Source organism: Neodiprion fabricii, chromosome 7 (genome assembly GCF_021155785.1).
Source record: "Neodiprion fabricii isolate iyNeoFabr1 chromosome 7, iyNeoFabr1.1, whole genome shotgun sequence".
In the NCBI taxonomy this organism is placed as follows: Eukaryota; Metazoa; Arthropoda; class Insecta; order Hymenoptera; family Diprionidae; genus Neodiprion; species Neodiprion fabricii.
In genome coordinates, this window is record NC_060245.1 from 12,876,653 (window position 1) to 12,892,146 (window position 15,494).

The 15,494-nt window shown below is 34.8% G+C and overlaps 1 protein-coding gene across 1 annotated transcript; it reads left to right on the forward strand.

Annotated features, from left to right (window-relative positions):
• Positions 1-1,051: 1,051 nt before the first annotated feature.
• LOC124187031 (zinc finger BED domain-containing protein 5-like) lies at positions 1,052-2,668 on the forward strand. The gene has a single exon (XM_046579276.1). It carries the CDS (start codon positions 1,052-1,054, stop codon positions 2,666-2,668), a length of 1,617 nt encoding a protein of 538 aa, XP_046435232.1.
• Positions 2,669-15,494: the final 12,826 nt, after the last annotated feature.

Consider the following 15,494-nt stretch of genomic DNA (forward strand, 5'->3'; position numbering starts at 1 on the left):
TATATTAATTCAAATTAACGCGCCTTATTTATTCGCGTTTTATCCGCGAGCAAGCGCTGAAAAACCCTAAAAATATGGCATCACGTCGCATACTCGAGCGCGAGTGCTCGAGCGTCGCGCGCCAATTTTTTGCGCATCACCGTCGCGCAGCGTCATGCACTCTTCCATCCTTCATTCTCGAGCATTCTTATTCTTTCGCACCGCGTTTCACAGGTCGTTAGATACCCAGCGTTGCCAACCCTAAAGAAATTTCTTTAGATCTGAAGAAATTAGAGTCCGTTCAAAGAAAAAAGAAAAGTTGTTTTCTTATTAAGAAATATTGACGTTTAGACCGGAATCTGAAGAAAATCTAAAGATTTCTGACCAAATCTTAAGACTTATGGCGAAATCTCTTAGAATGGTTGTGAAATCGAAACACAGCTAAAAATCAACCAATTGCGAGGCTCCTGAGAAAATATGCACCAATCAGATAGCGTCTGCAATTTGCGAACGCACTTATTTAACAAGTTGATGGTACTAGTGGCGGTGTCGTAGTGGTGCAGCCGTTGCAGCACTGTGGCGGGAAAAATCTGTAGAACGATCAACGAAGTCCGTGTTGGAGGTTTGTATGTTCAACTAATCTCAATACATATTTTTGCGTAGAAAGACATTTAAAGTTTCATGCAATTATTGTTTATGATTTCCATAATTTTATCCAATTTTCGAAACACTATGATTTTTAAATATTTATTCGTAATTTTTCATTATAGGGTTGTAACCTCAAATTTTTCATCCACGCGGGCGTGAGGTGAGTGATGTGACTTGTGGCTAACAATAATAAGGTGAGATTAATAGGCAGTTTTATTTGATTATTTCAAATTTTATTTATCCAAAACAGTTGAGTAGCTTTGTTGTTATTGAAAGCACCTAATTGTGACGTATTTCCTAATATTCAACTAAGTCTTGAATTTACCGATAAGCTGTTTTATTTTTATCCTACAGTATAGGAGACACGAATTCACCTGGAAACTGAATCCAGATTTAATTGAAGTCACGGTTTTTGACTTTGATCATGGCGTCGGACAGTGGCAGCGTTCATTCTGATTCTAATGAAGAAAAACGTTTAAAAAAACCCCAAAAAAAACCTTACGCCCTGAAGTATATGTCATCATGGGAAAAGGATCCCTTAATGGAAAAATGGCTGGCAAGAAGCAAGATAAATGAACGTCACTTTCACTGTAAAGTATGCAATGCTGACTACACTACTGTTGGTGGGAGATCAAATTTGCTCAAGCACAGGAAGTCTTCTAAACACGTACAGCGAGCCACCACTTTGAGGAAACAACCCGTTATTAATAATCAGAGCTTCAAGAGAGAAAGACAGGTATCGCATCAGATAAAGTATTCCGAAATCAGAATCGCAGCATTCATGGTAGAGCATAATATTGCCTTGAATACAGCTGATCACCTGACAAAATTGATTAAAGCTACAAGTCCTGATTCTGAGGTAGCTAAGGGTATCAGTTGCAGCAGAACAAAGTGCACTAAAATAGTGCAAAATGTCACAGGTTATAGTCAGTTTGAACAAATTGTGCAGTGTCTCCAAACAACCAAGTTTTCACTTCTTGTTGATGAATCCACAGACGTCAGCGCAACAAAGCACTTGGCACTAGTAGTCAGATTTTTTAACAATGGTCGGATAAATGATGTGTTTCTTGCCCTAATTCCTACACCAATTGTGACTGCCCAAGCTCTGTATGATCACGTTATCGCTTTTTTCAAAAAGCATAATATCCCATATAAATCGAAAATGATTGGTTTTGCAAGTGACGGTGCAAGTAATATGTTCGGAACTCATCACTCTCTGTCCGTCTTGTTGAAAAAAGACACACCGCACTTGTTTTTAATGAAATGCATCTGCCATTCTTTTGCATTATGTGCTAATTATGCGTGTGAAAAATTACCACGTGTAATCGAAGATATCGCCAGAGATGTATTCAACTATATCCAACATAGTTACAAGAGGCTCTCTGTGCTTAAACAATTCCAAGAGTTCTTGGGCCTGAAGCCTCACAAACTTCTTCACCCTTCACAAACCAGGTGGCTTTCATTGCTACAAGTAGTGAAAAGATTGCTCGAACAGTACGATGCGCTCATTTTGTTCTTTACTGATGCAGTTTATGAGGATAAAGTTCTAGCAGCAGACATGATTTTAAGCAGATTAAAAGAAAAGTATGCTAAAATTTACCTCCAATTCTTGGAATATGTACTGCCATATTTTACCAACCTAAATCTTGAAATGCAGTCGGAGGAAACAAAAATCCATCAACTCTATTCACGTGTGTCTACGGTATACAAGACGCTGCTGAACTGCTTCCTTAAGAGTGACTATGTTAGAAACACTGCTGTAGAAAGAATTGTGTTTGATAATCCGCATAATTTCGTTGTGATAGAAGAGGTCTACCTTGGTGCAAAAGTTACTGCGTCCATATCAAATGGTTCTCATGGACTAAGTTTGGAACAACTTTCAGATTTCCGTCTCAGATGTCTCCAATTTTACATTGAAGCCTGCAAACAACTGGTCAAGCGGTTCAATTTCCAAGACCCTAATCTCCAAGTGTTCAAAGAATTAGGCTTCTTAGATCCGACGCAAATGAGGTCACACAACTCCATCGCTCCTCTTGCATAAAAATTTCCAAACCTGGTCCACGAGAATGCTTTGAATGATCTGGACTCAGAGTGGAGGGAGTTAAAAAATCTGGAAATAAATGTGCCACTTGCACCCAGTATTGATTATTGGGAGACAGTCTCAAAACTTAAACTAGGTGATGGATCAGTTAAATTTCATCACTTGTCCGATTTCGTAAGGAACTTGCACTGCCTGCCACACCCTAGTGCTGCGGTGGAACGAATATTTTCCCAAATCCAGCTTAATAAGACCAAAGTTAGAAATCGTCTGGAAGCCGAAACTTTGTCCGGCATACTGCACACTAAAACTTTGATTGGCAATGATCAGTGCTTCGATTTTGTAGTCAATCCGAACGTCATAGATAAGCACTCATTGCAAATGTACAACTAAAAATCAATACTTATAATTTGTACTAAGATAACAAAACCTAGGTCATCATAAATTTAAGGAAACTGTTTACTGTCTGGATAGCTGACATATTTCGACTATACTCATTGAATTATTCAGGTAAAAGTTAATAAATAATTAGTTTTCATTCCATAGGCTTTCAGTTATTGATTTGCATCTTTGGTGCGTAGACAATTTTGATCAGTAATCTTAATTTTGGAAACTATAGATAACAGCTATTGGGTGTTGGAGTGTCAGCTATTGAGATACTTACATTAAGTTATTGATAAGAAATTGAGACTGTGCTACAAAATGTGATAGATAGCAAATATATAAGTAGAAGTTTCTAATATCTTTATACCTACAATTCAGAATGTAGGATATAAATCTGTCTGTGTTACCTCGTTCGATAATTATTATTACATATTTCTAGAAAAAAATGTTGATATTATAAAGCGAAAAAATATATTATGTATTCCTATGTTTATTGAGTTTCAATACTGTCAAATATCACTCCTGAAAATAAGAAATCTGAAGAATTATTGTGGCGCCATTAAGAAATCTAAAGAATTATTGTGGTGCCATCTGATAAGAAATCTAAAGAATTATTGTGGCGCCATCTAAAGAAATATTCGTCTGATAGGTTGGCAACGCTGTAGATACCTCGGATCTCTTGAGAAAATTACAGAAACCCACGTGGCAAGAAAAGTGGATATTTGGTAAGTAAATGTTTAATTTCCAATAAATGTGTAGAGAATTAGACCAAAAAATATCCTTAGCTACTTGGCATAATTACATATTTACGTGCATATTTGCTATGTACGCGGTTCTGTAGTTTGCTTGCTAAATCGGCTATCCTTGGCCACCACGTGTTGAATGGTATGCAATTGAAATACCGGCTTATGTGTGAACAGAAAGTACTATACTGCTTATAATTTTTTGGCAAGCTGTGAATTAAATAAAATAATTACGATCGTTGACTTCCCAACTATGAAACATCTATAATATTACATCTTTTTATAGTTTACTCAACAAGGTTATTTCCTAACCGCAGTTGACCTCTCACGAGTGAGTACTCGTTTGCTTTTCCATAGAATTGAAAAAATCATGCTACGTATTTGAAGGATAACTTTTTGTCAGAATAACTTTTCCTTTGGAGAATCATTGTGATCTGGATGAACTAAGATTGTTTGACCAAATATTTAGAAAAAGTCAGAAATAGTGGAAATTGTGTGTGGAAATTTCTGGTTTTTTTCTCATATTTTTTGGTTAACAGATCTTCGTTTATCCAAATCAGAATGATTTACCAAAGAAAAATTCGTCCTGATAATTATCCTTCAAATTGCATAATGATTTTCCCCCTTGATGGAAAATCACAGGATACGGCATTATAATTGCCTTATGCAGTATTAAATTATGCATATTCCGATATTCGTATAGTGTCGCGATTTATTAATAAAGGCTAATTTTAATTTATACTAAATTGTTGATCAATTGAACCTTGAAGATACGCCGAACGTTATCAAACTTCGGTTTACTTTTCACTAGTTAATTACTGATTGAGGCCTGTATATTCAAAACTGTACGTTTTTAACATTTTAACTATAATTATTATAGGATATTATTATGCATTATAATTATTTTTCACGCTATACATATAGACGGGCCCTAATGAAACACTTAGTGTATCTCGCTGGCCCAAATAGAACAAGGCTATTTCATAAAAAGCTGTATAAGGCATGTACAGAGCTCTGTATATACGTCCTATGTCAGCTTCAGTTTCATGCACATTCCTATCATTGTTGATTATAAAATAGCAGAATATACTCTCACAATATACTTTTCTGCGTATACGTTATTTCAATCTGGCGTATACCACCTTGAGCCTCGTGTAATCTAGCTTTAGTTAGAAAGATATCAGACTAGCGTGGAGATCGCCGATCAGTAATTACATGTTATTTGCTTTGAATCACACTCATGTATTTAAAACTAAATCTTGAAACATCTGTAATAATTACAGGAAAAGGTTGAGCAGCTGACAGTCAACTGTGTATTCGAAATGTACAACCTACGTTTTAGGTAAGACTATTATTAACCAATCATTTAGTTTATGTTTGATCAAATGATTGGGGAACCAGCTACCACTCGATTGGCAATCACACTAATCTAATATCAATAGTGGCATTACGTCCATATTTTCAGTGTATATTTTATGTTAAACAACTTAACTTTGCAGTCAACTGTATAGTAGACCCTGACAAACATTAGTTCTCAGACTGTTTTCAGAATAAACTTTTATTTTCCTGCACATCAAATGAGAAATTATTGACTGACCTTTTGTTATTCAAAGTTTTATGTTCGCAACATTGAATATTATACTTTATTATTCTTGTATTATTTATGATATTTGATTTCAGAAAATGACACGTAAAAGAAAAAGTAACGACTGCTATTTAGATAGACATAAACGTCGACTCGTTGAACAACAAACTAAATTAAGTATTATTAGAATGAAGCAAGCTATGTCATTTGAACAGACAAACTTATCCGGTCAAGACAATGAAAATACACTCGAGCGTTCAGAAACCCAGTCAGGCTCTCAAAATTTTGATGTTACTATTGATGGACCAAATTTTGAAAGTGTACCAAATACATGATAATGTACATAGTAGCCAAGATAGTGAATATAATTCTAAATAGGTAGCGACGTTGAAACGAATGTAGATGAGCATGTCGATAAAAATACACCTAGTATTGCAAATATTACAGAAGCCCATGATTTAAATCATTCGGATGATTCAAATCTTGCAAATTGTTCAGGAAGTTCTCAGGAATTATCAAATAACAATAATTCACTGGTTGGCGATTTCCGCCAATGGATAGCAGTTCATAGACCTTCGAGAGGTTCTGTTAACGCGTTGTTAGGTATCGTGAGAAAACATACAAACGCAAAATTGCCAAAAGATTACAGAGCACTTCTCAAAACTCCTCGGTCTACAGATGTTCACTGTATCGCTGGTGGCCAATATTGGCATAATGGACTGGAAAAAGCAGTCAAATCTATTGTCAAGCATCGAAAGCAAGCTGTACACAATATTGGGAATATTAACTTGATGATAAACGTTGATGGCGCTCCTGTTGGCAAATCGTCACAATATAGTCTTTGGCCAATTTTGTGTTCGGATGATATTTTGAAAAAAGTTTACGTTGTTGGGGCCTTTTTCGGAGAAGGAAAGCCTAACAATGCTAACGAGTTTCTTGACATGTTCATTAACGAAGCAGTGACTTTAATCAATAATGGTCTTCTATTTGATGATCAACAGTTTGATGTCAGAATTCAAGCCTTGATATGCGACGCACCTGCTAAAGCATTTATTTTACAAGTCAAAAATTTTAATGTGTACAACAGTTGTAGAAAATGCAATATTGAAGGAGAATATTTAGAGCATGCCATGTGTTTTCCATCAGCAGGTGAAAATATAACTCTAAGAACCGATGAAAATTTTAGAAATTATATTTATCAGGACGACTATCAAATTGGAACGACAAATCTTTCTAGAATACCTCACTTAGGATTGGTTACAAATGTTCCACTAGACTACATGCACCTAATATGCTTGGGGATTGTCAAAAAATTACTTTTGCTCTGGATATGTGGGCCTCTTAGCGTGAGGCTATCCGCCTACGACATAAAAAAAAATCTCTCGTGCATTAATTAGGCTGAGAAAGTGTGTTCCATCGGATTTTGTGCGAAAACCAAGGTCATTAAAATTTGTCAAGTTGTGGAAAGCGACAGAGTACCGTCAATTTCTTCTGTACTTAGGTCCCATAGTTTTAAAAAATGTATTGAAGAAAAACTGATACGAGCATTTTTTAGTTCTGCATGTGGCGATAACAATTCTGATCAGTCCGATTCTGGCAAAAAATCCTTCAAATATAAAGTATGCAGAAGAACTTTTACAATATTTTGTTGAGTCTTTTGGAAATATATATGGACTTAAGCATATGTCCCATAATGTTCATAATTTACTACATCTTGCTGAGGACGTCAGAAAATTTGGTCCCTTAGATGAGTTCAGCGCTTTTGGATTCGAAAATCATATGTCTACGATTATAAAAATGACTCGGAAAGGCGAGAGACCGCTTCAGCAGATAGCTCGGAAACTTGCCGAATACGATTATATGTCTACCATTGATACGACGGACGAAGACGTGCATATAAATGTTGGTTTTCACAAACGTCACTTCGAAGGTCCTTTAAAATTTTTTTACCTTCACTGAATTTTATGCTTTACATGATAGTCAATAAAACTTTTCGAAAAACTCAAAAGTATAAAGCAAAAAAAAATATTTATTGACAGCTGTGAGAATTTCTCTCATCACTTCAGTCAAGTTGTTGATAAGAAAAACCTCAATTCGGATGGCTTCGTTATACTTCGGTTATTTCCGTAGTTTCCAGTCGCCATATTTGAAATTATATATAGATATATAAATATTCCATGTCACTCCGTGTTTTCTATGCTGTTGTAGTTATTGTTTTATTATTTTAAAATTAAAAAAATGTGATAACTAAGTATTGTTATAAATTGATTTTGAGTGACAATATCTTCTTTAAGTATTAAATAAGTTAGTAAATTTTTAAATTTATTTTTTCATCTGAATGAATAATTTTGTAAACACGTAACCATATGTAACCTACAAAGATATGTTTATGATTTTTTATGAATAATAAGAATTTTTAAATATTTTATTGTACAAAAAATATTAAATACTGCAATTATAGGACTATAAAAACATAATTTATTAAGTTGTTTTCGCTTTTTATCAAAATCAAATTTAAAATTTCGCTCTTTGCGCCTGCGCAAATTCAAAATTTCGCTCTTGGCGCTTGCGCAATAGCGTGAGATTTTCTCTCATCACAAGGATCTCGACTGTCATACGAAAGACACCTGGTACGAAGGGTTAAACAGCCCAGTGTGCCGCGCTCGGCACGACGCAGCACCTGATGAGTAATAGAAAAAAAATAGACTCCTTTCAGATTCCACTTCAAAAATTTACTAGTAATACAGAATTTAATAAGGAACCCGAAACTATTTTTTTTATAATTTAAAAACTTGTCGCTAATGAGGTAAAAATCGTCAAACATTTGAATTGTTTATAAAAATTGGGGTTTTCAATAATGTTTAACATTACATTTTTTTTTATGAAAGCTTATTCGTTCACCTTCCGAATGCACTGTAAACGATGTCTTCACGTCGAATAGAACTGGATATATGCGCGCTCTTTTTGCATCAAAATTAAATGATTGTCTTGTAACTTTCGAAAACAAACATAATTCGGACGAACACCAAAATGCGTATCGATTCTTTTTACCTTTATTTCATGTGAAAAAAAGTATGAATAGATTGAAAAAATACGAGGTCACTTTTTGATTGACGTGACGTAGAATTCCCCATACGGATGTTGATATAGATATACATTCTTAATATTTCAACGAAAATTATATTCACCGACGTCCGTATTTCTGCGCAATGCGATCACGTGACTGGTAATAGTCTAATAGCCGGTATTCATAGTCAGGTTCGATTTGCAGGACTGTCTTGAGTCAGCTCAAAGCATAGCTTGATCGGCTGAGAGCTGTTCCTAATACAGTCTCGAAAATAATACGTAACTATTTATGAATACCGGCCAGACGTCGTCACAGGTCGTTTCAAATTGAAAATTGCAACGAATAACTGTTAGCAAATGCATGATATAACAACGAAAATATCATCAATCTCCTAGGTCTCACCGCGTGGAGATTGCTATCAAACAGAGACCCACCCAACCCGTCCCTACCTCCCAACCATGATCGGGTTTGCACCAAACAAATACAAAATGATAAAAAATAATATAAAATGATAAAAGTGAAATCAAACTTGTTTAAACTTCAAAAACATAATCACGAAATCTGTATGAAAAGGATCTCATAGAAATTAAATTGAAACAGTATAAGTGAACCATGACAGTAATCTTGATAGAGAAAATTGATATCATAACAAGGCATCGAGCATTGTATACATTATATGGCTAAATAAATTCTATAGAAAGCGCAAACTATTGAAAGTAGTACGTCATTGTTGCAAAAATTAATTATTAGTTATCATCTATTTAAAGTAAGATGTACGCTTGCTTTTTGTAGAGCATTCAATTTCCTACAAAAATCTGTCTTTAGATTTGTTTTACGACGCTTCGTTAGCTAGTCATAAAAACTAGAAGGAGCAAACAACATTTATCCTATGTTATTCTTATGGAAAATCGAAAAGTGCTGTGCGCCACCTCTTAATATTAATATTAAAATCTTAAATTTTAACTAGTGTCTTTGTATACCTGAATGAAACTTTTGAACCTGTCTGAATCAGCGTTATACGCAGTTCGGTCAGACTGCAGAAAGTATTCCTGGAATGAATAATCAGATATATAATTATAACGATATGACTAGCAAATTTTTAGCATAGTAATACAAGTCGAGCTATATCGATGTTGTAATGGCAATATAAACACGGGACCGCCAAGTACCATGTACTCCAATTTTTTTTTTTTTTAATCAAATTTGTTTTTTTTTTGCATTTTCAATTGTGATTTCAATTTTTTTTTTTTTTTTGTCATCATTAGTTATAGTATATTAAAATCATCATGAGTTTCTAAATAAATTATACTTGGCAGAAGTATCTGATTTGATGACAGTTTTGTAGGTGGCTGATTTGTAAGTAATGTGTGCATGTATGATTACCCCAGAATAACGTCAAGTTTATTTCTAAAAACAAAACGCGCGTATTTTAGTGGCCTAATACGTACGCACCGTATTTACTTTGTATGGTAAATTTTGCCAGATACCTTGTAACTTTACCATGGATACTTAGGTAGTCACAATAAGTGATAAGAATATTCCTTATGATCGACAAAGTGTAAACACTAATGCAAATTGCCGAATAGTGATTTCGATCATTTAACCTGAACACGTAACAAATTGATGACATATTTTAGCGACTAATGCAAACCGGGCTAGTACCACACGTCACAATGCATTCTAGTTTATATCTTCGTATGTATAAAAGACTTGAAAATGAATTTATACTGCTATTATGAACAGCAATATCGGCTCTTGAAAGTACCTTCTTACAATTAGATTAAAGCCCTGCGATTGTTCGTACTCAAGTGTTTGAATCTCGAAGTCGGAGAGAATGCGACATCAATTATATAAATAATTCGATTTACCTCATTTGTTCCTGAAATTTAGCCAAAATTTTTATGCCGGGTCGTTTCTTATTCTTCAAAAACAGGTTCCTTCTCTTCTTAGCCATCGCGGGAATAAATACTGGCTCGAAAGAATAAAAAACACGGTAGAAAAACACAAGCAAAAATAAAAGCGCGGAACACTATCCACGTGCCGAGCGACTAGGATTCGAACGAGGGGAATTGTAGTGGGGGGGTTTGAGTCTACTCTCCTCGCCTGTAATTCGCATGGCCGCCGGCCAACGTGGTCGTGGCGCTAGCAGCCGCCCGCGTTTGGCGCGAAAAATTTGCTTTTTTATGCTTCGTGATTTTCCTTCTCATTTCCTCATTTTTGAAGATAATTAGGTTCTTAAGGAGTCATTTTGAAGATAAAGAATAGATCTGTGTCGCCTCTTTCACCGAATTTCGAAAACAAATTCACTGTCCACTGTGTCTCACTTCAAAGATAACGTACTTTCAAGTACGTTTTTCGCAAATCTGAAAGCGAAATCGAAAATTCGGCAAAAGAGGCGACACAGATCTATTCTTTATCTTCAAAATGACCACCTAAGAACCTAATTATCTTCAAAAATGAGGAAATGAGAGGGAAAATTGTGAGTCTCTGGTCGCGCGCGCTCGTCGAGACATAGACAACGCCCTTAAGTAATAGCCTAAATGACTTGAAAAACTCTAATCAACAATTTCTTCAACCAATTTTTAGTCTATGGTAGAAAGTGTATCAACAACCAACTTCAACCTTCTACGATGAAGCCTAATGTGCAAGGAATGTTTCGAGGAATCTTGGAAAAAATGCATAACTGTCAAATTACTTGACCTATATTGAGCAGAAACTTAGACCAGATTCCAGTTTTAGGATTGCTATGTAAATAAATGGTCCAAATTTCAATCAAATTGATCAAAAAATGTGAGACTTTCTTATTTTACCGAAGTCTCCCCTTAATGTAGTTCATACTTAACAGCCGGGCAAACACATAATCAAAGACAAAATTATCAGATTTATAATTTCAGATCAACCAATATGTAAAAAGGATCACAATGTACAAATTATTTTTAGTAAATGATTATTTTTTATTATCGTTTACTTTGCATGCTAAAATTAGTGTGATGACGGACGTGCACTAAAGAATATGATTGTAGACAACAGTTGTTCCTAACGTTACCTTTGATCAGAATAGTAAATACCTGCACTTCCGAGTATGGCCAACACCTTCAACAGCTCCCACTTGTTTTTGACCGGGGTCTCCATATTGACCACCGCCCTACACATTTTTATCGGATCCTCATGAGGAGGCCAATAAGCTGTCTTATTATCATCGGTCAAGCAGCTAAACGGAATCACGTGCAGACCATCATGAAACTCGACTATATTGAAATTCATGATTCTTCGGCGTATTGAAAACGATCTAAAATAAGAAATTGTTGCAGTGAAGTCACGATATAGGTATACAGTTTGCAGGATATAAATTGATATGAATTTAGAACATCTCTAGCCACACGGCCAGAAATATATTAAAATATTTTGTACAGAGAATATACAAAGCAAATTAATATTGTTTAGTATTAGCTGGTCTTAGAAAATTCAACTGAAGATCGTGGTTAATAAGAAAAGCTGGTGCATTCATTTCAAGAAATCAATAATTTCTAAACTAACTGAAATTTCATGTACATAAAAATGCATGTGAATAACATGTTGCTTACAAAATGTGCAGTTTGTTCTGCTCAGAGATTACTAGCTGTGTGAAGTACTGGAAACACAGCTATTTCTTCATTACGAGATGTTACACAATCCAAAGGTATCTTCATCAGCTTGAGACATATATTAGCGCATGGCCATGACTTAAGGTTAGCATCTTTCTTTACAGTTTGGATGTCAAATGTCTTGGATTCACAAGGTAGTGAATATACATTTTCAAATCGAACCAGTTCGTAACCGATAACATATGATGTGTTTTTGTACTTTACGAAATTTACACATTTTACCATTGTTCCGTCTTTAAGCATGCAGCAATCATTTGTAGAATTATTACAATTAATGGAATAAGAATTCTGACGCAGAACCTTATACTGTTTGCATTTTTTTGAATCACCAATTAACCCTTCGTACCAGGTGTCTTTCGTATGACAGTCGAGATCCTTGTGATGAGAGAAAATCTCACGCTATTGCACAAGCGCCAAGAGCGAAATTTTGAATTTGCGCAGGCGCAAAGAGCGAAATTTTAAATTTGATTTTGATAAAAAGCGAAAACAACTTAATAAATTATGTTTTTATAGTCCTATAATTGCAGTATTTAATATTTTTTGTACAATAAAATATTTAAAAATTCTTATTATTCATAAAAAATCATAAACATATCTTTGTAGGTTACATATGGTTACGTGTTTACAAAATTATTCATTCAGATGAAAAAATAAATTTAAAAATTTACTAACTTATTTAATACTTAAAGAAGATATTGTCACTCAAAATCAATTTATAACAATACTTAGTTATCACATTTTTTTAATTTTAAAATAATAAAACAATAACTACAACAGCATAGAAAACACGGAGTGACATGGAATATTTATATATCTATATATAATTTCAAATATGGCGACTGGAAACTACGGAAATAACCGAAGTATAACGAAGCCATCCGAATTGAGGTTTTTCTTATCAACAACTTGACTGAAGTGATGAGAGAAATTCTTACAGCTGTCAATAAATATTTTTTTTTTGCTTTATACTTTTGAGTTTTTAAAAAAGTTTTATTGACTATCATGTAAAGCATAAAATTCAGTGAAGGTAAAAAAATTTTCAAATGGTCATTCCATTTGAAATTATAAAGAAAAAAAAGTTTTAAAATGAGCGTGAGAGATTCTCTCTACGCGACGGGTACGAAGGGTTAAAAGTATTTGAAACCGAATTGCCCGTGAGGGGTGGTGGAGGCTAGCCGCGTTACCCGCCCCACTCCGGCAACAGCTCGGCTGCTCCGTCTCACTTGTTTCTTACTCTCTCTCTCGCCAGGGTTGACGCGGGAAGCGGAGTAGCCAGCGCTTTCTAGCTGGGCAACGCCCTTAAACAGTTTGAATTTTTATTTACTACAATTTTTGGTGCACGGTAGGCTGGGAAATGAGTTATATTCACCGGAGCTCAAATTCCCTTCACCAATTTCAGGACAATATACCTAATTGTGAAAATATTTCTGCTGAAGGGCAAAATGATTCGATGAAATCTAATGCGCAAGGAATTTTTTGCAGCGGTGGGCAAAATCTTCGAACGGTTTCTTGCGCATATATTTTCATCGCAGGAGGTTGGAATTTTATTTCAAGGCCTATACTAACATTATCTGAAAATTTGTCGAAGGATTTTTTTGTACGACTTTTTTCAATCGTGTAAAAATTAAAAAACCGATTTTTGTCCAAAATTTGACTGAAGTCTCCCCTAATTAGATTTGTGACACAAAAAGTAATTGAAAAGCAGCTGCTTAGTCAAAACGGTATACTACTGGAATCACTCTTAGGTTTCCTATCATGGAATCAGCATAATGAATTTTCAGTTTCATAAATTATCCAGTATCAGATTTTTGGTTCTAGATTTCCTTATAGTAAATTCAAAGACGTTCTCATCGTATATATAATTCATAGTTTGATTATACAATGATGATTACGCAATCTATTTTGTGTTAATGGTGATGTATGTAGATATGATGTGAATAATGTATTAATTATATTAATTGTCTATTATTTGGTTTCATACAGATAATTATCCTGACGCAACACAAAAACTGAAGCTCATGCAGGATGCTTCCGATTTAGAGAATTTTGCAACGGAAGAGAGTTTGAAAAAGTCGAGATCTAAGCGCTATCGAATATTGCCTATCTCTCCGGACACATCTGAGGATGAGGAAGTGGCTGTGCCTAAGCCGACAGAAGACGCTGCCAACAACAATAAGAAAAAAGCTACATGTGGAAATGGGGAAAAAACGATGAACTTGCCAATAAAACCGGTTGATTTTGTTACTATCACAGAAGCAAGAAGAATTGATCATGTTGAGGCGCAGGTTACAAATCATTTGCCATCCAAGAGTGTGAATTCACAAGTTGGTAAGGATGTATGACTGTGAACCATGGTTTTATTTCATCCATCACTTTTACATTTTTGTGTAAAAAATTGTGTAAATACTTTTTCCTAAACATCTAATACTTGTAGGAAGGGGTTGGCGAATAACAAAGGCATGCAGCGTCCAGCCAAAGAAAACAAAGAAACTATTATTCTAGAAGGTAAATGTATATCTACTAATGAATAGTTGACGTAGTAATTGCAGGTGGATGGTCATTGAATTAAGATTATGTTACGAATTAAATAGCTTCTTCAATTAAATTTGTTTTGTAAAGAGCATGCCCTGTATTCCAGGTACCCTATATTATTCAACAGGTTAGATTAGTTTTGTGTAGATTCGATTTTCCACATTCTCTCTGTAGTTTCTTAGTTGCAAAAAGTTCCCTACGTATATCTATATTTCCATTACAGACCATAAATATCTTTTCTAAGACTTAAACTATCATAATCTATAAACTTGTGGAGTCCCCTGTCAAAGATTTATATTTTATTTGCAGATATTGTCCAGTCGAATATATGTTCACCCAAATTTATATAAATACGATTTGTTCGTTTCAGACTTCCACAGAGAGCTACTAATCACTATTAGCAAAATTTACCACACGACCCAAGAAGTCGAAAAACGACTCAAGTTCATCGAAGACTCACTAAAAGCAAAGGAGTTACACCTTCCAGGGGCTCAAAATAACGGTCATGGTGCGGACGGAGACGCACTTGAAGCTATGTTGCCATTGGGGACTCTTCTAGAATTTGATGAATTCGATAATAAATTGCGAGAAAAGGAATTTGCATCACGAGTGGTAAGAGAATCTGTTATCATTTGGAAATTGTACTCGTTTTACAAAATTAGTCCTGCACAAGTAATTGTGTTTCAGGAACGAAAATGCCCAAATAGTTTGAAAAATTGCCAGCAATACCTGCTTTGAGGGGTTTCATCCCTTATCAAATTTAGTACACCACTTCGTTCATCTTTTGTCAATTTTAGAAAACCCTCAAAACCTTTTTAAATCCTGTGAAATCTCCTGAAATTATTTGAGATCATTTGAGATCCGTTGAAATCTC